This window comes from Megalopta genalis, chromosome 8 (assembly GCF_051020955.1).
Source record: "Megalopta genalis isolate 19385.01 chromosome 8, iyMegGena1_principal, whole genome shotgun sequence".
NCBI classification, from domain to species: domain Eukaryota; kingdom Metazoa; phylum Arthropoda; class Insecta; order Hymenoptera; family Halictidae; genus Megalopta; species Megalopta genalis.
Window position 1 is genome coordinate 21,085,546 of NC_135020.1, and position 24,094 is coordinate 21,109,639.

At 33.4% G+C, this 24,094-nt stretch overlaps 2 protein-coding genes and 1 long non-coding RNA gene across 8 annotated transcripts; 1 reads left to right on the top strand and 2 right to left on the bottom strand.

Annotated features, from left to right (window-relative positions):
* Positions 1 to 3,371: 3,371 nt before the first annotated feature.
* On the top strand, positions 3,372 to 13,001 carry eRF1 (eukaryotic release factor 1). 4 transcript variants are annotated; one of them, XM_033482222.2, is made up of 12 exons: positions 3,372 to 3,587; positions 3,734 to 3,949; positions 4,701 to 4,876; positions 5,053 to 5,180; positions 5,263 to 5,413; positions 5,507 to 5,697; positions 5,770 to 5,899; positions 5,977 to 6,197; positions 6,325 to 6,472; positions 6,880 to 6,990; positions 8,953 to 8,969; positions 9,971 to 13,001. In XM_033482222.2, the coding sequence occupies exons 2-10, from the start codon at positions 3,864 to 3,866 to the stop codon at positions 6,957 to 6,959; spliced, it is 1,311 nt and encodes a 436-aa protein (XP_033338113.1). In that variant the 5' UTR covers positions 3,372 to 3,587; positions 3,734 to 3,863; the 3' UTR covers positions 6,960 to 6,990; positions 8,953 to 8,969; positions 9,971 to 13,001. The 4 variants fall into 4 exon arrangements, with proteins under 4 accessions (XP_033338113.1, XP_033338122.1, XP_033338131.1 ...); XM_033482231.2 differs by lacking the exon at positions 8,953 to 8,969; XM_033482240.2 differs by lacking the exons at positions 8,953 to 8,969; positions 9,971 to 13,001 and adding an exon at positions 7,058 to 7,602.
* A 305-nt stretch (positions 13,002 to 13,306) lies between these two features.
* On the bottom strand, positions 13,307 to 16,163 carry Mcm10 (minichromosome maintenance 10 homolog). Its single transcript, XM_033482203.2, has 2 exons — positions 15,742 to 16,163; positions 13,307 to 15,520 (listed from the first exon to the last, which is right to left on the bottom strand). The coding sequence occupies exon 2, from the start codon at positions 15,509 to 15,511 to the stop codon at positions 13,352 to 13,354; it is 2,160 nt and encodes a 719-aa protein (XP_033338094.2). The 5' UTR covers positions 15,512 to 15,520; positions 15,742 to 16,163; the 3' UTR covers positions 13,307 to 13,351.
* Positions 16,164 to 16,195: 32 nt separating this feature from the next.
* LOC143259927 (uncharacterized) lies at positions 16,196 to 24,067 on the bottom strand. Of its 3 annotated transcripts, XR_013033977.1 has the most exons (4): positions 23,930 to 24,067; positions 17,604 to 17,654; positions 16,875 to 17,040; positions 16,202 to 16,735 (listed from the first exon to the last, which is right to left on the bottom strand). It is a non-coding gene; the product is annotated as an uncharacterized LOC143259927 (long non-coding RNA). The 3 variants fall into 3 exon arrangements; XR_013033978.1 differs by adding an exon at positions 17,898 to 21,023 and having other exon boundaries at positions 16,196 to 17,654; positions 23,930 to 24,055; XR_013033976.1 differs by having other exon boundaries at positions 16,200 to 17,040.
* Positions 24,068 to 24,094: the final 27 nt, after the last annotated feature.

Sequence of the window (24,094 nt, forward strand, 5' to 3'; positions counted from 1 at the left end):
ATGTGTCAACGCGGTGCGTGTTGTTAACGGTACGAACTTTGAACGCGTCGCATTAAAAAATCGGCTCTTTTCGGGGCCATACATATTAACCCAGGAAAGTTCGTCCGCAGATATTATTGATATGTGATCAGTGTTTAGTGATAATGTAGTAAAAGTGATCGTTGGAATAGCCTGCCTGGAAACATCCTTCTGTTCGTCGCTGTCGGATACAGATAAGCTGTGCAGTTCATCATACATTGTACGAGGTCAATGCACTATCCTCCAGCACACATTTCCGACCATGTAGTGGATTTACAACTAAATGGGTGAGTTTCTTATTGATAATATTCTTCATATTTCTCTATCAAACAAATCTCTTAGGTCCTTTTAACACGATTATTATTTATTAAATTAGCTTTGCGAATCGCTCGTTGAATTGTGTTCGGACGCGGAATTATTTAAATTAAAATTTAATAAATTAACATTTACGAACTTTGTTAATCTTCACCTTGTATAAAAATTTCGTATGGTACATGTCATGCACACCAGAAAATTAAAACGGCTGTCATACTTATTATTTCGGGTCCGAAAAATTAGTAAATATTCTTCAGACATTCTGAAATAAGGATGAACAGCGTTTTTCTTAAAATTATCACTGCCACGTGGTAAAAAAAATATCAAAAGTTGATATTTTTCGTGACTTGTTCATTAATTTGAACGCGGCACAGAGTTCCTCTTCAGCTGTTAAACTCAGTGGTAGGAGCACATGGCATTCGATCGATCGACCACGTTGTGGTTCGCGCCATTGTCTCTCATTGGTCGGTGTTTTTCATTAATAACTCGTAAACAAAGCCGCAGATTGCATTTTCGCAAAGGAAAAAGTTACTTAGAATGATCTCAGCTACCTCACATTTCCGTAATGCGAGACATTTTTGGGACACCCTGTATAAGCGTCGCACGCGATCTGTTCGGGATTCAGTTGTCATCTACACACTGAAAATATAAAAAGAAAACGCAACAGTCATGATATTCGATAATATTTGAAAATTATAATATAGAATAGTTTGTACGTTTTTGTCCTCATGTAAATTTTAAATAAGAAGGATATAAATGAAAAATACAAACTTTGGAACGACATATGAAAAACATAGAAAAATTTGATTCTTATTAAAATTGATTTACATTTGCTATGTCATTGCGGTGTAATGCGTTAGAAATATTGGACAACAAAATTCAGCATTTAAATTCAGAAAACAACAATAATAATTCACAAAATATTTCCAGTAATGAAAGTGGTACATTCTTAAATTACTAATATCAGTAATGGTTAATTTTCTATCTTATATTAATTATATTAATGAATTTTTAATACATTTTTTATCCTTCAGCTCCGAAGAAATCAAAAATAATACAGTTCTTTTATTCAAACTTGGATTCGAAACAAGAAACTGATATGATACCTTCACTTCTCGCAATATACTCGGGAAATACAAATGTATTCTTCCGAAATAACTGAATCAAGAAAATGTAACATTATGGAATGGTGGAAATGTTACGGCAACAGGTATCCACTATTACAAAATGTGACAAAATATACATACACTTGTGATACCTGCAACCCAAACAACCAGCGAACGTTTAATTTCTACAGCTGGTAACATAGTTACAGGTACAAGAGCACGTTTCGACGTGCATCAACTTTAATAAAAATCGAATTGTTCTATGTTTTTCATATGTCGTTCCAGAGATTCTATTTTTTATTTATATCCTTCTTATTTAAAGTTTACATATGGGTAAAGACAAAGGGTGCGTGCGAACTATTCTATATTATCATTTTCAAATATTATCAGAGACTTATATCATTACTGTTCCGTTTTCTTTTTATATTTTCAATGTGTAGTTGACAACTGAATCCCAAACAGATCGCGTGCGACGCTTGTAGATTCTTACATATCCTGTTCATGCATAGAGACTATAACTGGCCGAGACCGGCTGAGACCGCCCGAGAGCGCAGTCCCGAAACACTCGGGATCTCGAAATCTCGAGCAGTAAAATGTATCGGGATCCCGCCCGATCCCGCTCGAATTTCTTCGTCCCGCTCCGAACTTCGGGATCCCGAAACTCATTCGGGTTTGCAAACTCCTAGCGAACAGAGACTACAGTAGTACTTCACCATACTAAGCCCATGCGGGTGCAACCGGCTTAATATTATGAAGCAGATAGAAAAACTGCTTCTCCTCTGATTGGTTGACGTTTCACAGCTAAGCTGTGCTGCCCTCACAGTTTTCGTCAAAGAGAGGAAGTGGTGGTTTACAACCTCCTGTGTTCCACAAGCTCCTCTATTTAATAATAACAGCCCTTTTCAGAGCGTCAAGTTCATGCCGAATAAAATACAACATTCTATATTACCCAGACCCATAAATAACATAGCCATTTCCTTATATTCCCAGTTTCGTTACTGACTGCATCTACAATATAGCTTACGGGTTTTCGAAAATTTTAATAATTATAGAAATGGTTGCCGTTTCAAAATGTTTGCAATTACACTGGACTGTGTGGTTGAGAATTCTAAGGGGCGAAAAGTAGAAATCGAATATCACGCCGAGTATTTCAAATGGAGCGGCAGGCGTACGGATGCGCGAAAAGAGTGAGATAGCAAGCACGGTAAAGCGAGACAAGTTACATTGGTCGTCGATGTGACTTGTTTCGTTTGTGGTTGTGTTAATATCGTGCTCTCTTGCTTACTCGCAACTTCCTCTCTTTGTCGAAAACTGTGAGGGCAGCACTGTTTGGCTGTGATAGGTCAACCGATCAGAGGAGAAGCAATTTCTCTACCTGCTTCATAATTCTAAGCCGGTTACCCCCGCATGGGCTTAGCATGGTGAAGTGGTACATACCTTAAATTTTGCAAAACTTACCGACCGCAACGTGTTCCGTTAGTGAGAATGGGTGTAGAAGTTGCTTTTCTTTGATTGGCTGATGATTAAATACCAAGACGAGTACTTATTGAGGATTGGATGCGCAATGAAATAGTAGGGATGCTTGCAAAATGTAAGGGAGGTAGAAAAATCGCACAAAACCTGAGTGCATTATATGTGTTACATACACAATATCTATTCAAATGATTGTAATGCATCCTATTTAATATCACGTTTCTATATAAATTAGCTTTATTTATTAATTCAATTTTCTTGTGATATGTATGAGTGCATAACCAAGTTAATGGGTTAATTAAGTAGGTGCAACAATAGGAATTTATGATCGATTTAGAAAACAATCGGGTAGATGTGCGAATTTCAAAATTGTTGCAAACGAGGCATTAGATGGTACATATGAACAAAGTGTGGCAGAACAGCCAATGCAAACGCGGCTGCGCTCGTACAATACGAAAAGCGGCCTCGAGGCGCTGCTCGCGCACCAACTCTTCAGTCTTTTTGCTTCCCATTTTGTACCCTACAGTACAGTACGTCCACCGAAGTACTGACGTTTCGCTGTGCATGGCCGACGTGTGCATTCCGAGGTTCGCATTCGCGTGGTACCTGCTGTGTCACAATTATTGCATTTAAAACATAACGATCGCGGCATACACCGACATCGCTGATACGAAAGTGAGTGAAAAGCAATGAGCTCAAGAGTTTCGTTTCACTCTAAAGCAGAATCAGAATTCTTTTCCGAACACGTTCTGTCTGACATAATCCGGTATAAACTGGATTGAAGCAGATCTATCGATAAATGGATTGATCATTCATTTCAGAGAAAAATTCGTGAATTCGGACTCCTGCTGCGATTCGAACCACCTTTACAGACTCCATCCCTCGTCGGTGGTGAAGGATTAATTTAGTAGGAACCCTGTAAACCGCGACCACGCGACACAACGCGCAGCAATGTCCAACGAGGAGACTTCCGCCGACCGTAATGTCGAAATCTGGAAAATCAAGAAACTCATAAAAAGTCTCGAAATGGCTAGAGGGTAAGTAGGTCGAAATTTACGTTGCTGCGCCTCCTCGTTATCAGCTGTTCGATTTTCTATTCACACATATATTTTAAAGTCGGTGTGGTAAATGGAAAGTAACAGATTTCTCGCTTTTTCTTGTATAAATAAATTTCACGTAAACCCATAAAATACAAAATGTCTATGAATTTTGTGATCTTTTAACAAACATGTCTGCACTTGTTTTGTAATTGATCATTGAATTTTTTATCACACACACACACACATTTTAAAAAAAAGTTCTTTGCTGCTTTATTACTAATATAATCTTATATAAGCAGATTCACCTATAATACACAAAGAATGTTTCCAAAATTGAAATTTCACTGTAATTTTCTTGTTTGTTCAGATTTCTTTAAAACGAAACTAAAATTTGTAACGATCATTTTCATAAAATTTTTGTGGAGTACGCTTTCGATTGATTTGCTGCGTTGTATAAGTTGATCAAATATTGAAAATGTTTGGAACATAGTGATTTTTTATTTCTTGGAATATGTATTATCATTAAGTCTTAAATCAGGTAAAAAATATGTCCAATGCCCTTATCTAACACGTATATCATTTGCACACATACATTTCATCTATGCATGTAGATTAAATAGCAAAATAAAATTTCTAGAATTTTGGAAATCTCCTTATGGTATTATTATCTTGTAATTGACCATTACGTAATATAGAGTATTGTCTATTGTAACTATCATTCATTGGGGAGAAATATCTTCGTTTGCAGGAATGGGACGAGTATGATTTCATTGATCATCCCACCAAAAGACCAAATATCAAGAGTTAGCAAAATGTTAGCAGATGAGTTTGGAACAGCATCAAATATTAAGTCTCGTGTAAATAGATTGTCTGTTCTGGGTGCAATCACTTCAGTCCAACATAGGTTAAAATTATATACAAAAGGTAATTATATTGATTTTATTATTAGAGTTGTTTTTAATTATATTTTATGATAAGTGTTTATTTAGTTGCTAAGCAGAAATTACGTATACTCTTTTGTATACTAAACATATGCATATAGTTGCGCGGTAATTATATTATGCTCTTTAGTTACATAAACTGTTTATTATTCATTCTAGTGCCTCCCAATGGCTTGGTTATATATTGTGGTACTATTGTAACAGAAGAAGGAAAAGAAAAGAAGGTCAACATTGATTTTGAACCTTTTAAGCCTATTAATACTTCTCTTTACCTTTGTGATAATAAGGTACTTTCTGTTTTCTATACATATTTTTGTAGTTACTAAAAGCAACAAAATCAATTTTAATACATATTTTATTACTTTTCAGTTTCATACTGAAGCTCTTACAGCATTGCTTGCGGATGATAACAAATTTGGTTTCATAGTAATGGATGGTAATGGAGCACTGTTTGGCACTTTACAAGGAAATACTCGCGAAGTACTACATAAATTTACTGTAGATCTTCCAAAAAAGCATGGTACATAAATAATTAGTAAAATATCCATAAAATATAACAGATATTGCTTTTATTAATATATAATAATCAATAATTTATCAATTTCAATTTTAGGCAGAGGTGGTCAATCAGCGCTCCGTTTCGCTCGATTACGTATGGAAAAACGGCACAACTATGTTCGAAAAGTTGCAGAAGTAGCCACTCAACTCTATATTAGTAATGATAAACCTAATATTGCTGGTTTAATTTTAGCGGGTAGTGCTGATTTCAAAACAGAACTTAGTCAATCCGATATGTTCGATCCAGTAAGTTTATACAGTCACAATAATATACAATTTTAATGTAAATCAGATCTAATTATGTATTTAATTTTCTAGAGGTTGCAAGCGAAAGTTATAAAATTAGTAGATGTTTCATATGGTGGGGAGAACGGTTTTAATCAGGCTATTGAATTAGCTGCAGAATCCTTACAAAATGTAAAATTCATTCAAGAAAAAAAATTAATTGGTAACTATATATTTACTTTAATAAACAATACGTAGTAGCTTCTTTCAAATAATAATAATACATTTTATTTTATTTAGGACGTTATTTCGACGAAATCTCGCAGGACACGGGAAAATATTGCTTTGGCGTAGAAGATACATTAAGAGCACTTGAATTAGGTAGTGTAGAGACCCTCATTTGTTGGGAGAACTTAGATATTCAGCGATATGTTTTAAAAAATCATACAAACGCAGAAGAGAAAGTTTCACACCTAACACCAGAACAAGAAAAAGACAAAACTCACTTCACTGATAAAGAGGTAGGTTAGAAATATAAGTTCATACACTTGTAATTAATCAATAATTAAATAAAATATTCTTTTTAACAATAATCATATTGATATATTTAACAATACGTGTTTATTGAATATTCTGTGTCTCACCTAGAGCGGGGTAGAATTGGAACTCGTAGAGTGTCAACCTCTGCTCGAATGGCTTGCAAACAATTACAAGAGCTTCGGCGCCACCTTGGAAATCATTACGGACAAATCTCAAGAAGGTTCCCAATTTGTAAGAGGTTTTGGCGGCATTGGAGGTAATTTTACAATTTTATTCGTTACATATTGTTATTAACTTTAACTGTACTGAAAGTAACATACATGTAAAACAATAATTTGTATTCGTCTATTCAATGTGTGTACTAACAGAAAGCTGGCAGATTCCACGTTAACTAACTATTCACTAAACGTGTGTAATTTAGTGATTGTATATACAAATGTTTTAACATCTCGTGAAATGTAATTCAGAATTAGGGATTATCGTAAACTACTTTCTTAAACTTAAAATATTTTGAGTGAAATCTAAATAAAAGTGTGGTATTAAAAAGTAACAAGAAAGGTTTAATCAAATGTTATATGAGTTCATATAATATTGAAAAGTAAATGGTATTGAGAAAAGGTTGGAAACATTAATATTAATTATGGAGTATATCTTGATGCATAGGAATCCTCCGCTACAAAGTTGATTTCCAGTCACTGCAGGCTGATGAGCCTCTTGATGATGTTGACCTCGATGATTACTAATTTCATCTGTGAAATACTCAAAGTTGACCAGGTAGCTCTTTCTCTGTCTTGAGTGCATTCGTTTATATTTCGTGTATCATAGAACATATTACTTTCAGAACTGGACAAATTTATCAAGGAGAATTTATACTTCTCTTATTAGCTTAATGACAGAGCTAAGTAATTGTACATGTTACTGTTACTGTATGTATTGCGTAATGAAAATTCGTGAAATGTCACATGTTTGTACATTCGTTGGTAATTAGTAAGTTGACTAAACATAATGCGTTTATATTTGAAATGCAAATACAGCATAATGTTTTACTACAATAACACTAATACTTATCATTAAGAAATCATTTCTAACTCAGATTTTAGTGTCTTTTTAATATAATATTATAACAAAACTTTATTATATCGTTGACATTTATGACAACAATATAAAGGTATTCAATGCATACTTATGTGTTATACGATAAATTTGTCCAAAAGAAATTGCAATTTCTTCTGTTGGGTTTCTCACTAAATAGTATAGTTCAATACTTCTGTGCAGATCTGTAGTATATACGTTTCTTCTGATAAGTTTGAATGTGAATATAGATATTTTTAGTTGAAAAGTCCGAGGTATAATATTTATTTTCACGAATAAAAGGCCTTAAAACTTTGCTGTCTTTTTCCTTGGTGGTACAAAAAGTTAAGAAAATCTTGTATATATATGAGATATGGAATATTTTTGTATTTGGAGGTGGCGAGTTAAAATAATCTATAATATATCACTTTATATCTTAAATAATATTGCATCCATTCTTAATACATAACAATTATGTATTAAATCGTTAGAAGATAAAGTCAAAATGTAGGTTCAATACCTAATCAGAAAAACGTACTTATAAATCCAAAGTCGACTACATTATAAATTATTTATTTGTATGTTGAATGATTTATTTCCATGAAACGGTATTTTTATGGATTGCATTTTGAAAACTATTAGTTCAAGTAACTTAAAGATTATAAAATTGTAGATATTTGATGTATTAGTGATACTGTAATTTGTACTGATAATTATGATCATGTTTTTTAATGAAAACAAAAAAATTTGTTTAATAGAACAGTATTATCTATAATAATATTCCTTCATATACTCAGATAAATGAACCAAATACATATTTAGGTCGTATATACGAAAATTACGTATATATATTTGATTTTCGACATAATAACAAAAACCACTGATTCTTATTTTATTCTGTAGCAGACATATCCTGGAAAGTTTTTATCATTTGCATGTAAAGCTTCTTAGTATTTATAGACTCAATGCTGAAAAGTTTTACCATTAATTTTTGAATATCATTTTGCTATTGTATGTTAAACGTTCGTATACTCTTTTCATAAACATTTTCTTCTATTCTGGTTACATCTATCCTATTTATTTTTCTAACATTTTATACACATTTATTATTCGTCATTTCAGTAGACATTTATTAAAGATTTATATTACATTAGCATATTTCTAAAGTTCAAACAAGTTATTATATTTTTAATACTTTTCATATATTTGAATACATGTGTTAAATACTTATATAAATATGTACTTATGTTACTTTCGTAATATAGTACATATTACATAATATATATATAATTTATAATCTCATATAATAATAAAATTCATAATCCCACATCTTGTGACATAATCAGAAAATATTTCTTCAAAATTATGTATCTAGACTATTTTTATTTGTGAATGCTTCATTATTGCTTATTTAAAAGTATAAGCATAATTATTGCTTGCTGCATGCTACGCAATAGGCAAATAGTAATTTCATCACCAAAGAGAAAGGCTACAGTTCTCTGTTTTTTTTTAAGTTTATGTTAATTAATAAAATTTACACCTTATGTATTCTTTTGGTGATGGATATAAACTGTAACTTGACTAATGTTTGCCTAAACAAGTAGCTAGGCTTTGTTAGTGTATTTGGTCAAGCATAAGTTCTAATTGATGGTTTGTTTTTATTAGCTTGCATATTGGGAAAGGTATAGTAATTGCTTTCTACTAATTTAGTGGTGTCAAGAAGAAGCAGTGAACTTGAGTCTATGTTAAGCCTTTCTACTGCATTTTTTAAATCATTAAATATATTATTTGTGCTTTAGAATGTTATACATTGTACATACAAAGAATCATTTTACTTGCTAATATAGAGTTTCCTCTGATTTATTTTTAGTGATGTTATTAAGGTCTAGTTATTTGTATTTCAACACTAAATTTTGTCTATCATCCTCTTTTTTTTGTTAGTAACAATGCTAATACTTAGAAATATCGTTTAAAGCAAAAGTGTTATATACTTTATAATGAAAAATACTAACGATTATTTTTTTATTCAATTATTGATATTTTATTTTAGTATACTTATTTTTTCCTTATATGAGTACTGATTCTTTCTTTGTAGTAATTTTTTTTATCCATGTTAGAACCTATTGCTTGTGCAAATAATAAATTTTTCAAACTTCTATGATTACGATTTTGAAATTATAACACTCATTACATGTATAACATTCATTTATTCTTACAATATTATTAAATATATACTTCTATGTGTCATTTTATGTTGCTTACAGCAACTATTTATTTTTTATTTGACTGCATTGCATAATTGTATACATTGTTTCTAACGACAGTGTTTTTCATAAATATGAACGACCACTGAATTTCATTCAGACCAATCTTTTCTTAAAACGTATGTACGCTACATTTGAAAATTAACAAGTTGCATTTCGAAACTTGAAAGACACTGTAAACAACATCTCATGCATGATGAATTATTATACCGAAGATATATGAAATTATATTTATAAACAAACAATTATAAGTTCTGCGTTATTATTCATTTATACAGAAAATTTGTCTTATAGTGTCATCTGTAATATATTATTACAATATTTTGATTTTTTCTTCTATTAATTGATCATAGAAATAATCAAACTTAACAGTAACACCTTGTGTACTAAAGTAGTATTTTCAAACATGTATTTTACAGGTATATTGCGGTACAAAGTGGACTTTCAGAGCATGCAGTTGGAGGATGTTGAAGTTGATAGTTTTGATCTGGATGACTATTAAATCTGTGCGACAACAGACAGTTCTTTTAGCTACAGAAGAAAACATAAGTATATGTTCTCCCTTGATAAATTATCATATGATGCAACATGTGCAACACACACACACACACACAAAATATATGTACACACCAACAGAGAGGAACAATTACACACATATATACATCATAAAATTATTCATTAGAGTTCATTTAAGCAATCGATATACAAAAGAGAGAAGCACAAGATGCAGCGCGCCGATAATCCATGTCCATGAAGAAAAAAGGCAACTCGAAGACTGTGACACTTAATTAAGCCAGCTTGATACCTGCCTATTCTCACACAACATTACCTTGTATTACAATTATAGTCTTTAATTATTCACATGGATTTATTTCAATAATTACACGCGCTACAGTGCTGAATATGTTTGTACAGTACATGATTTAAAACATCATAATTTTATATAAAATTGATGTTTGTCATTATATTATGAATTTTAGGGTGGAAAAAAATATAAGTAAAAAAGAGTACTCTAACGGCGAAGATGTAGCGTTATTTTTGTTCAGACACAATCATAAATAAGCTGTAATAAACTGATTATTATAAACTTGAAGTTGCGTATCGTGCATTCTATACCGATTACTAAATTCATATGAATAATGAAGAGTTCTGTACATAGACTTAAATTTTTAATGGCACTGTTGCCTTAGACATAAGTTAAGGTCGTGTAATATCCCGGGAAAAATAAAACCTTTCCGTCTCATCGAGTGATACACATATGTAAACATAAGAGATAATTTTCGTAATCTATATTAACTTCGCTGGCCCTCGACTCTTATATTTTGTACACTCACAAATGTATATAACGAATGCTTCGCATGTGTATCAAGGTATCTTTTTGATTGTTACAAACGGTGCACTCCATTAGTAAAAGAAAATAATATCTTCCACAATATTTGCGTGGTAGTTATTTGAAAAAAGAAGAAAGAAAACGCAGGAAATGTTACGAAATTATTTTAACATTGTTAATTTAACTGGCTTATTCATATGATGCCTTTGTAATAAACAATAATATGTATGTATAAGTATGGGAAGAATGAAACGTACAATTTTGGTGAAGTATCTTTTATGAAATATCGCTGTATAGTATAAAAGAAAATTCTTGTGAATGTTGTGAAAATCTTTGGTAAAACTAATATATTGTTAATTGATAGTATAATTAGATATTATTTATACTATTTCACCATATGTGATGAAGGGAGCAAAGTTTTACGGAAAACTTCATCAAAATAGAACGTTCAAGGAAAGATCCGGCTTACGGTATGTGCACAACGAATTTCGAATCATGGTTTACAAGTATTGTATCTGTGTATTGTCTTTACGAAACTGATGTGTTAAATATCGGCTTAATGTTTCTTGGAATTTTTATATGTAAACATTCTTTCAATAGGTATCTAGGTAATTATTTATTACTATGTCGGTGCGATTAGTTCTTCTGCTTAGCAGAAGCTTGTTTTAAGTATGCTTAAGTCCTAGTTCTGTAAGAACACGATAAACACTTTGAGGGAGACTAGGAAAAGCCTTGTAATCTTTGTAATCATATTTTATTTTTGTTTGTCTTGAGACGTAGTCTATTACACCTTATTTAAACGTGTCAATGACGTACTTAGATTATGGCTTACCTATGATCTCTTGTATGAGCATAGTTGTATAATATGCTAACAAATCTACAATTTTACGTTTTTTTCGGCAGTTTATATTCTCACGTATTGCATTACCAAAATATTTTTATTTTGTCAGGAACTATTTATGTCTGACAAGGCAATACAAAGATGTAATTATTACAAAATTTTTATTAATCAAACTCTTTAAACGTACGGATTTAATACCTCATATTTTGTATGTATCATACGTGTAATTAAACACGTCAGCTGCGTTTGAAGTTTTCACAGAATTTAGTGCGAAGAGGATACCGTAGAATTATGGATTTCAAGTTCAACGATTTGGAGTTGGCTGTACTATGAGATTCAAGTTCTATTTTAAAACAATGTTCTGTGAAGTGACAAAAAGGGATATTGAAATAATGATTATGAGATATATTATGGAACACAAAAAGTCCATATTTATAAAAATTCCTGTTATAGAAATTAAAATTATCTTGGAGAAATTGTTTTTATTATCAAATTACACATTCACAAATATACAAAAAAGGTTTTTTGCCGTGTTTCTTTTCATAATTATTACAATATATGTAATCACAACATACATAAAATTTATCGTTTAGTAAGATAAGATTAATGAACTTGTATATATAGTTGAAAACTATATGTGACTCAGCAATTAAACATTATTTCTAATCCCCCTTTTTTCACATGCGCATTACTTAAAATTTATACAAAAAGGAAATGAACATGTCGTTAATATCGAAGTTTCATTAGAATCTGGATAGATTTAAATATGAAGAATAAGAAGTAAGTGAAAAATACAATCTATGTTTCTCATGCAAATAAGTTGCTATTAGGGCCCGGAAATATACAAAACGTATGCTCCCACGGAGCATTTTAAAAATAAATAATTACAAATGTTTAATTTATAGAAATACACATAGAATTCGACTAAATAATAATGGTGATACGAATTGACAAAATAGATGATAAACAGTATTTAGAATGATTACTCCGTGATGGATTTGTGATGAGCAATATTTCCAGGCTCCGATTATAACAATTCTCTTCACATTTGCAATTTTATTAATGTTTCCCTTTTTATATGTATAAGCAAATTTTGGTTACACACTATAGTGAAAAGAATGTCTTTGATTATTGATAATTGATAAGACATGTTTACCTACGTAACAGAGTGCAGTTAAATAGAAAAGCTGCCCTTTCCAGTCTATTATCCAACTTGATTCTTATCAATAAGAAAAAAGGATATTAGCATAATATAATAAAAAGGAGTTACACAGTGGGATACATTTTATACCATTTTTATACCTGATTGTATCTAGAATATTTTTGCTTGGTATGTGCATTAGACAGCTACAATTGAACATACTTTTTCTTTTAATTGCTTTAAAACTAATATTAGACTTGTAAAAATATAAAAGAACATATATATAACTATATAACATATATAGTCATGGCATTAGGATTTTTTTACATTTGTATATTATATAAATTAAAGGAAATACTCATATTAAGGACAATAAAAACGAAGGAACAGAGTTACCTATACTTATGACAGTATAAAAGTTTGATAGATATAAAAGATTAAAATACATAACACTTTATAAAAGTTTATTGATTACGTACAACACAATATTACTTGCCATCTGTCTCTGGAACTAAGAGATTAAGACTAGCATCTGTAATTGTTGAACCTAGATGTGTCTCTTCATCACCACGTATAGACAAAGGAATAACATGAACGTTAGTTTTTCTTTCATCCATCATTGCAGCTATTATCCAATTTGAACTACTACATTTTATGCAACTATGCGAAGGTATTCTATTTAAGCTTACAGTTCTTCTTCCACAATCTCCACACTTGAAGAATCTTTTAGTTGCATCAGCAACACGTAATGGATGCTTTTGTTCTTTACACAGTTCTGAAGCAGAAAATGCTGTGTATTTACAGACTAAACATTTAACAGCTTTACAAGGGATTTTATAAGTAGTTAACATCTTCTCTTCCATTTTTTCTTTCATTTCTAACTTATTGAAGTATTTTTCCTTCTCTTGTTCGTAAGATTCTTCGATGAGATCAGTATGAGCAGACTTAACTTGCAACATTTCTTTAAATTTATCTGATAACACATTTGGTTTTTTCGTTACTTGTTCTTCACAAGTTTCTGATTCTCTTGCTCGTTTCTTCCCCTTTTCCATCTTTTCCTCTTTGTTCAATCGCGTTTTATTAGGGTCCTTGGCCTCAATTTTTCCATTTTTTTGCACCCATTTAATTGCATTATTCCTCGCTACGTTAATTTGTTTTTTAGTTATAGGTTGTGATAAATCTATAGTTCCTCCAAAGCAACCAACACCTAATTGTGGATTTAAAGACTGTCTAGAAATCGTGCTCAAATTTTGTTTTCCTGGATCAGTCAGTTTACCTGCATTCATCTTTAATAAAGTAGATGTTACAGCTACAGGTTTTTCATTGGATGACTGAGATAATACAGCAGCTTTCCAACCCCTTGATCTATTTATTTCATTAAAATTCTTCTTCATTTGTTGTTCTGGTGAGTCTATAGCTTTGCACTTTAAATTGTCCATGGATTTTATACCACAACTTTCAGTCTTTTGGCTATCTGAAAGTAATGCTAAACGCTTTGCATCCTTTTCTTCTAACTGTTTATTTTTGACAGCAACAATAGCATGAAATTCTGGCATATTATTGCTACTACTAAGTGACTGTTTCTGTTGATTTTTATTCTTTAACATATCTATTGAAAACTTCTGTGTATTACTAAATGCTTGAAGTTCTGCTCTACGAGAGCACTTCTTATACTCCTGCTGGATATGACAAACACAGAATTCACAGCGACTGGTATTCACAATTGCATTACATGGTTCTCCATTCTTTTTTACTGATTTACATTTTCCTAAATCCTTAGATTTACCAAGAATCATGATTTTCTGAGCATTATTGATGGATAACGTAGCTAAATCAGTATTTCCTTTTGATTCTAAGATGCTGGGATTAAGAATACCTATCACAGTTCCGACTGTAGTTTTCCAAAATGATTTGTATGCATTACCAAACATAAAAATGCATACTGTATTTATATTTTCAGATAAATCACTTATTTTCCATATGGAATACGTGCTTCCTTTTTGGGAAGTCTTTGGTGGAGATTTATTTACTAGTACTCCTGCAATTACCCAATCGTTATCCTTTTTTCCTGAGTTAATATGAGATGTAATCTTTGATACCGTCACTGGTATTTTACCATCCATACGTGATTTCAACTCTGTGGAAGATATAATCGGAGTAATAATTCTTAATCCAAAACATGGATCGCTATAAACCTCTTTCGATGTAAAATTATTGTTAATTGTATTATTGTTGTCAATTGTCTTTGTTACATTTGTAGTTTGTTTTGTTGCACTAAAGTTGAATGTTTTTGAACTTGTTTCACGAAGTACAGTCTTGTTTTCAGTTTTCTTAGTATCATCCTGTTTTAACAAAGATTTTATATCGCGACCATAATTAGAGTAATTTTGTTCCTCAAAATAACGTCTGTCTTCATCATCCGAAGAATCAAGATTATCATCATAAACTTCGCTCTTCTCTTTCAGATTAAGTGATTGATTTTTATTACTTGTTTCATGTGTACTATCTAAAAAATTAAAATCTAGCTCTTTCAGTGCTTTAGCTTTTGGCGAAGCCTGTGGAGATGTTTCTTGAATTTCTTCAACGTTCGCATTAGCTAATAGATCATTCAGAATATCACCTACGTCAGAATCACTGTCATTATCCATTTTAAATTGCTGAAAATATTATTTGTAACTGTTATTTGTAAGTTGGTTGGTATAAATATAATTATTTTAAAACAAACTTTTAAATACAGCAGGTCTCGAATAATGCGATCAGAAAATTGTTCACAAAAAATTACATTTACTAACAGAAACAATACGATAGTCATTTTTTTATCGCATTTTATGGAGATCTATTGTATATTTATTCATTAATATTTGTAGATCGTACTTACAAAGTTTTTTAGTATCGAAGACGTAGTAAATATATAAATATTAATTGGTAAACAAATTATAGTTTTGAAAACGTTGTCAACTGTATATCATTTTCTACTTAGCATCAAGCAAACTACACATGCACTTCGAAGTAACTGGCAACGGCAACTGTCAGGTCGTGTAATGCAGTGTAATCGCTTTAACTATTTTCCCGCGCTTTCTTACAAGAAAAAGAAGAAGTCACGTTTTCATTAATAATCTTTAATTTTTATTCATTCATTATATTAATATAATTTAGTTATAAATAATAATTTACATTCAACTAGGAAATACTGATTCATATTAAATATTCTTAAATAATTATTTCACTACGTAACTTCGTAAATGGACAATATACATATACATATTATGTAGTATATGAAATGAAGTATATCCATTTTTCATATGTGTGTGTTATGGAACATGCAATTCTCTAAAATATAAATTAGTATTTTAATAACTAATTAAATTCAACGTACGCACACTCGGAAGCATTGAAAAATAAAAGTGATTTATATGAAAATATTTTTACATGACTGTAAAAGGTTTAATAAATATACAATATTTTTAACGCATGCACTGAATTTGATTCAAAGTAATTCATTTCATAAATTAATAAATGTTGATAAATATTATTATAATTGAAAAGTAAAATTTGTAAAATTGGAAAGTTGTTACGTTAACCAAAAGGGCAACGTTCGCTTGAATAAGTACACAATTTTTTTAGCTTGCCAGTTCTATTCCCAGAAACTCGTAGCTCGAAAATCGACCGGACTTGGCAAATATTTACCTCGAATGTTACAAACAGTTTAACGAAGTCGGAATGACGGCTGTAGAAGAGGACGTAGTACCGAAAGTTTTCTCTAGATGGATTAGCGACACATTTCTTATTCTTTCTTTGATTTATAAAGGTGAATCCTGTGGATGACACCAACGGCAGCGGATGTGACGACTGGCGCGCCCAAGTTTTTGAAACTTTAAATTTAAGTTTGATTAAATAAAAGTGGAAAGTGTAATTAGGAAGTCAGTGAACCCAGATACACAACGCTACACCCTCGTGCCCTTCCAGAGTTTCTCTCTCTCTCGATACCCACAAGATAAACTTTATATCTACCTTAGAGATAATCAAGGGAAACAATCACGTTATAGTAGTCTTTTTCTGTACCATTCTTCCGAGCCCCTTAGAATTCTTGGGAGACACCAATCCAAAATGGACGCTACAAACGTCATAGAATGGTCGCCATAGAAACTCCTTCCAATTATAGACTCGACAAAACTGTCTGAAAAGAATAAGTAACGAAAGCAAAGCTAATCAAACAATTTAAAATGGCAAAAGCCTGCGGCTTTACTTGACAAAGGAAACAAATCATCAGCTTACGATATGACGTACTTAGCAAAGCCAATACATTTATTAAGTGTTCATCGCTTGAAGCAAAGAGGAGAAAGAGAGAGAGAGAGAGTTTAACAATAATATGAAAGCAAACAAAATACTGGCAGAACCGAACATTGTCGCATTTGCGCCCCGATATACTACTTGGAGAAGAAGGAATAATAAAGAGATACAGTTCAGATTTTGGCTTACAAGATCATCTCACACAATCTACTTCTGCCAGCAAGATATTATACGTCAGGTATCTCAATAAAAGGATTCTTGGCCCCATCTTCTCAGAAATTCTATGGAAATCCCAGAATCTTCTGTAGGTGTAGGGTTATTAAAAAAGAGAGTCCCACTCTTGCTCCCCCACGGGCATCAGATGCATTCATTGCAGAAAAGCATGTTATACAGGGTGTGCAGGGTGTTGCATAAGGGTAAAAATAAATAAAAAACTGAATTCTTGCTCACCAGAATATCTCCATTTACGAAGTCCGCTCAGAAGCGAATGTCAAGCTAGAACTGGAAGATAAAAACAATTATCACAGTAACTCCGACCTATCAAATCCTATCCATCTCTTCCAACACCTTCCATAAAAAATACCTATGAATTATGCCGTATTCATTTGGAGGAACGCAACCTCCAAATTCTCAGAACCCTTCCACAATTGTAACGAAACACGTAACGTGACACTCTAATTCGTAAAATAGTGAATATGATCTACAAAAATGAATTTGGAATGTAAAACCTGTGTTTTATATTACCATTTTGATTTTTTCAATTTCAACTTTTATTCGAAATTATTGGAGAACAACGGCGTGTTTTGAAAAGCCATGTAAACTTGAAGCGTGCAATTCTCGCATGCTCAGATTATTGAGCGAAATAAATGGCAACGGTACGGGCGTTAGCTTGGTGCCGCAATAATCATGGCGTGCAAGTCATTTTATATTCTTTACGTAAGCGCCTATCTGCTGGTGTAGTCAAGTTTAATTGCGATATTCCAGTGTTTATACTTTGGAAGTTGCATAAAAAGTTTTCCAGCGTGTTTGCCAAGACGATCACGAAACGTGAAACACAAAAGGAAGAGCAGTCGTAAGCCAAATCTGTAGAAAAATTGAAACAACGTTTATCCGTGAATAATTGTATAAGAGTTTGATGCGATTTTAAGGGGCAACATTTTGAAAGGATTGCTTTTAATATTGCATTCATATTTACATACATATTATATGTATATCTTATACATAATTATGTATATGTATGTTGTATAATGTGTATGTATGTATTAGGTGTTCGCAAAGTGTTATTCTCCCTTCCAATTTCCCTTTATTCATACGTAACATATACATTAATATTAACATTCGAAATATTTTCTTTCATTTCGGATGACTTTCTCCCGTCTGTCACTCTAACCAATTGAAATTTTTGCAAAAATTTGTTTAGCCATTGTCTAGTAAACTAGTCTCTTTAAGATCTTAACAAAATTTTATATCTACACTATTTTATAGAAGTTATACTCGCTGCGAGATACAATACTTTCGCCGTGAACCGAACAAATCGATTAACGTTTTTGCATTATTAAAACCCTTAGCGGTCACAGTATTGAATGTAAATCCTTTTACCATGCATCGATTACCATTTATTACTGTTTTGCAAAGTTATTCTCGCTAGTGGAGAATAAAGTTGCTGATTTTTACATATCGATGTAAGCAAACAATTGCACAAAATGGCGAGAGATTGTAACTAGTTAAAGTTATCCTATATGAATAGTTAGAAAAAGAAAGATAAAAGCTTTTGCATGTCCCTAATACAGTCAGGTACAATAATGTTACACTACTCGCTACCGTGGAACCGTCGATCGATTCGAGCAATAAGTCATCAATAAAACATTCTCTTTGCTGCTACACCTTACGGGCTCACGGTATATCCACCTCACAATACGCGTCTGTATTATCTTTTACATTCACCGGTTTAACTGGCTCCTGAGTGAGAATTGTTCCCGCAAAAAAATCGTTTCTCTTTGATATGTAAGTTTCGCAGCAAATGTTCGTTTTTATCGATTTCGGATGAAGTGCAGATTTTATCGGATTACATATTTACTATCCCAATTCGTTGCGTCTTTTTATTCTTAAAGCGGCCTCTGCTGTCAATAATCCCCTTCCGTTATGAATAAACGATGGGAGAAACGAGGTGGAAATTCGTTTAAGGGGGATAACTCATGTTTAAAATAAGACAATATTAGTGTCTGTTTTCTTTTTTCTAGAAAAACTCCGCACCGTATTTTTTCTTTAACATTGGAATTACAGAGTCCTAAACATGACAAATGTACATTGTTTATAACAATGACAAGGTTAGATTTATTTAAATTTCGTATGATTTCTATTGTAACGTAAGCTCGAATAAAGGAGTTTTTATCTAAAAGTTTCTCATCGAAATATTTTTATAATGTCAGGGATTGTAAGAGAAGAAGTCAGAAACTATACATTTTTACTGGCTTGGTAGTTCTAATGTTAAACTTAGAGAACATAGAATTTCGCTCCGACAAAATTGTAAGCCGCTATCCCTGTACTAAAATTAAGGTAAAATTGCATTAAGGAAAATACTGACGTGACGCTTGAAACAACGCGTCCAATGCAGAATACATCCTTAACAAAGTAAATTCATATAACGTGCTATTCCATACTATAACTAAACTTCTTACAAAATCGTAATACGGTAAATTCTTCCTAATTGACGCTCAGATTGTACACAAAAATGAACAATTTGGGAATAAGAGATACGGTTATTCGAGCCTTGCGACTCGTTTTTATATTTAGCGATTGTCAACAATTATAAAAACGAAGCATAAGGCTCGAATAATCGTACCTCCTCTTCCCAACTTGTCCATTTTTGTTTACAAGCTGAAGGAAAATTAGGAAGAATTTACTGTATATACATAATATACTTTCACACTCGCACCAGTCTAAAATACATCTTCCCATTGTCAAAAATGTTCCCACAACTCCGTGCGATCTTCTTCAAGTAAGTCGATAGCAATCACTTTGTAAAATGTGTTTTATCGCTGGAAAAGCTCGTTATTTACTGTATTTGAGTTTTCATAGAAGCAATGGTAAAGAAAGCATTGTCACACCATTTAAAACGGTATAATTGAGAGATATATTAGAGTTTACTATACACTAAAATGCTTTATTTAAATTTTTGTTATTACTTGGAACCACAAAAGAAATAAAAAACTCACGTTTTTTTAACTTTTTTATCTGAACCTATGCATACCAAAAATTTGTTCGAAATTGGTCGACGTTGTTGTGAGTTACAAACAACTAAAAATAGTAAAAAATTTAATTGCTAAATTTTCGTTATAGGCTCAGATGAAAAAATGAAAAAACATGAGTTTTTTAATTCTCTTTTTGTTATTCCAAGTAATGGCAAAAATTGAAAGAAAGTATTTTACTCAGTGTTGTTAAAATCTAACGTTTTCCAAAAATTGAAGAAAATTTAATCGAGCTTTAAAAATCTCACACCTTTAAAAGGAGTGTCAATAGTTTTTTTTATCCACTATAGGTGAAACGTGCATAAAAAAGATAGCTCATACTTATAGTGAGACTATTATTAATTTATGCGAAGAAATTCGATTTTTCAGACAGTTATACGAGGAACTCCTCTTAAAAAGGAGTAAGTACGTTTTGTTAAAGACTTGATTGTTCTTGGTAATGAGAATGTACGGAAGGTAAAAGGCGATCCTTTTGAAGCTTGCTTTGTGTAAGTCGTCCATCTGCTTTCTACGGGAAGGCGGTTTCCCCAGACATGGTTCGAAATAATCCGCGTCACAACTAGTCGTAGCATCCTCCACCTGCTAATCTCGAGGAAAGCTGCACGTTCCAAACGGCTTCCACCTGTTAGTCACGGGGAAAGCGTATGGTTACGAAGTTTTTCGAGCAGAACGGAGTAATACGTATAGCTCTCTCTTTTTTCCCCTCGTGCGGCGTGACGGTAGGTTCGATACCATCTGCATCCTAAGGAAAATGCAGATGTCCGAATACGGATAGTTGACGCATTTTCATTTCCGAAACAGTGACGTGCAGTCTTTTGTCACGTAATTCTGTTATCCGGAAAATTTTCGTGTATATTTCGATGTACAGTAAATTCTCCCTAATGAATGCCCAGATTGTACACAAAAGAGGAGATACGATTATACGAACTTTGCGGCTCGTTTCTATAGTTATCGATTAACAACAACAATAAAAACGAGCCGCAAAGCTCGAATAATCGTATCTCCTATTTCCAAATTGTTCATTTTTGTGCACAATCTGAGCGTCAATTAAGGAGAATTTAATAAATGATGTGCGTTGGCTATGCATATAAGTTTTTTCTATTCTGATCTTGAATAATATATAAATTTTGCACTCTGTATTCATATTCTCCTTTTGGAGGTCATATTTATAATGCAGGAAGTGATCTGGTTTAAGTACAGGGTGTCCCAAAAATGTCTCGCAATCTAGAAATGGGCGGTTCCTGAGCTCATTTTAAGTAACTTTTTTCTTAGCGAAAATGCAGCCCGCAGCTTTGTTTACGAGTTATTAACGAAAAAGTGCGACCAATGAGACGCGAGATGATGATGAGCGGAACTGGGCTTCGTCCGCTTGTTGGCTAGGCCGCCTCGCGCTGGCCGCGCTCGCTTCTCATTGGTCAGTATTTTTTGTTTATAACTCGTGAACAAAGCCGCGGTTTGCATTTTCGCTACGGAAAAAGTTACTTCAAATGATCTCAGGATCCCCATTTCAGGATTGCGAAACATTTTTGGGTCACCTTGTATAATGAAGGATGTGGAGGGTTAACTTATCCTACAAAACCATTTATTTAGTTTTATTTAATTTCAAGAAATTCATTTACCAGAAACTCATCGTGTGCGGATTGACGAGATGGTTCATTATTTTCGAAAGGTACATCAATTCATGAAAAAGATCAAGAATTTTTAAACAAGGGTAAGTAACCGTAAGTGTACTTACAACAAGAGATCGCGAACTATGAGATGACGGAAGTAGTTGAGCTTGTTCAGAGCTACGAGTTTCTTTGATTAGTATGTTTGTTTTGAATTATTTTTAAAGTGATATCCGATTGATGTTGTTCATTAAACGTTAAGCGGGCAGACATTGGTGCGGTTACATGATATAATATAAAATTTTACACATTTTACATTAGAGTCGAAATGTTATACGCAATTTAATAGAATATCCAGAAGGACGTTGTACGAATTATGTATCAATCCAAAACTATAGTTGTGGAAAATGTGTCATTTTGAAAGAAGCTTCACAATTTGCAGATGTAGTTGGAGCAGCTACAAATATATAAGTGAAAGTTAATTTACATAGTTTAGAATTAGTTTGCATATAAAAACAGCTGTTAAAAGTATAACTGTTGTATGAGTCACAAGATTCAATTTTATATGCATAAAATGCACTACAGGTCATATAAAATGGAAATAGGGTAGTAGAGCTGGTTACTGTGGCGTAACCAATTGCCGTGCCTTTGGTTTATTTTCGGGCATAATTCACTTTATATTTATCAAATCTGACATATTAAATTGTTTTTATTAAAAGATGAACGTAATAAAAGGTCAAAAAATGAATATGTCTTATTCAATAAATATGAAGTGAATTATGCCCGAAAACAAACCAAAAGCACATTATTTATGAACAATTATTTTGAATTTGGAGTTAACTGCATGTAGAACCGAAAAACTAATCGAAATTGATAACAAATGAAAATGCATAACCGGTTCTGCATAACTGTTCATGGAATTATAGGTTCTCCGTATCTGTTTCAAGAACCAAAATCGATATTTTAGCTGTTGTCAAGCTGCGGTTAGAAGGCTACTTCTGAAAAAAAAACTGTAAAAGATATTAGCAGGAATGAAAGGAAACAGCCGCACGGGAATGTCGTAGAATTTTCCATCTCCTATCCGTGGACGAGCCTGATGATTCCTTTGGTTTGATAGAGCTCAGTTTCCTCGGTCGAGTCCGCCGTGTCGTGCCGCGCCGCGCCGCGCGCCGTCAGCGTCGTCGCGTCGCGTCGTAGGAAAAGGTGGAATAGGGAGGGCTCGTCCCCTCCAGTCGCGTGCCTCATCCCCTGACCCCCTCGTCGTGCCCCGTCGTGCCTTGTCGTGGCTCGTCGTGCCTCGTGTGTGATCCCCACCCCCGAGCAGCCACCCACTCACCTACCCCGACCCAGTGGCCCGCGGGCCACCCCACCGCACTCCGCCGCACCCCACCGCACCCCACCGCCCCACCCCTGCGCCGACGGCGATCCGACCCCGCGCGCGCACCCGTCTCGAGCGTCGCGCACCCGTCTCGAGCGTCGCGCTCGTTCGCAGTCCGTCAGTCTATCGGCAACCTGCGTACCAATCGTGTCGCAGTGCTTACGTAACAATATTATTATTATTCTTACTTGCCTGGCCGGTGTGTCGTTCATTTAAATCACGGTTCACGTTTTTTCTTTCAAATCGATCGACTCGTCTCTTTCACTTGGCCCGTCAAAACAAAAATAATCAATCGATAATTTTATACAGTTGTTTTCGCGTATCACACGTACACACACATACACAGAAACACTTACACACAGACACGCAATCCGTCTCTTACCTACAGACACACGTTTACAAGGGAATCCCACCTACACGTATATGCACACACATGTGTATATACGATATTTGCGTCTAAACCCGAAGGATAAGGGACGATCGCACGCGGCGCGCTCATAAAAAAAGTACGCGCTTTCATCGCCTCCCGCAAATCGCCGTTACCTGTTCACGCGCAAGTCGCGCGGACACAGCCGGATCCGCCGCCGGTCAGCCGTCGTCGACGTTGTTGTTCCGCTCACCATCGATCACCGGACACGATTGGACAACCCGGTCGTCGCCGAACGTGACACCAGGAAAAGAGTAATATACGACGTACCAGCCCAGCTT

Excerpts from the sequence above, each read along its gene's own strand:
- eRF1 (XM_033482215.2), top strand. The coding sequence starts at position 3,864 with ATGTCCAACGAGGAGACTTCCGCCGACCGTAATGTCGAAATCTGGAAA. Across the intron at positions 5,181-5,262 it reads TTTACCTTTGTGATAATAAG|TTTCATACTGAAGCTCTTAC; the intron begins GTACTTTCTGTT and ends ATTACTTTTCAG. Across the intron at positions 5,698-5,769 it reads AATCCGATATGTTCGATCCA|AGGTTGCAAGCGAAAGTTAT; the intron begins GTAAGTTTATAC and ends TTAATTTTCTAG.
- Mcm10 (XM_033482203.2), bottom strand. The coding sequence starts at position 15,511 with ATGGATAATGACAGTGATTCTGACGTAGGTGATATTCTGAATGATCTA.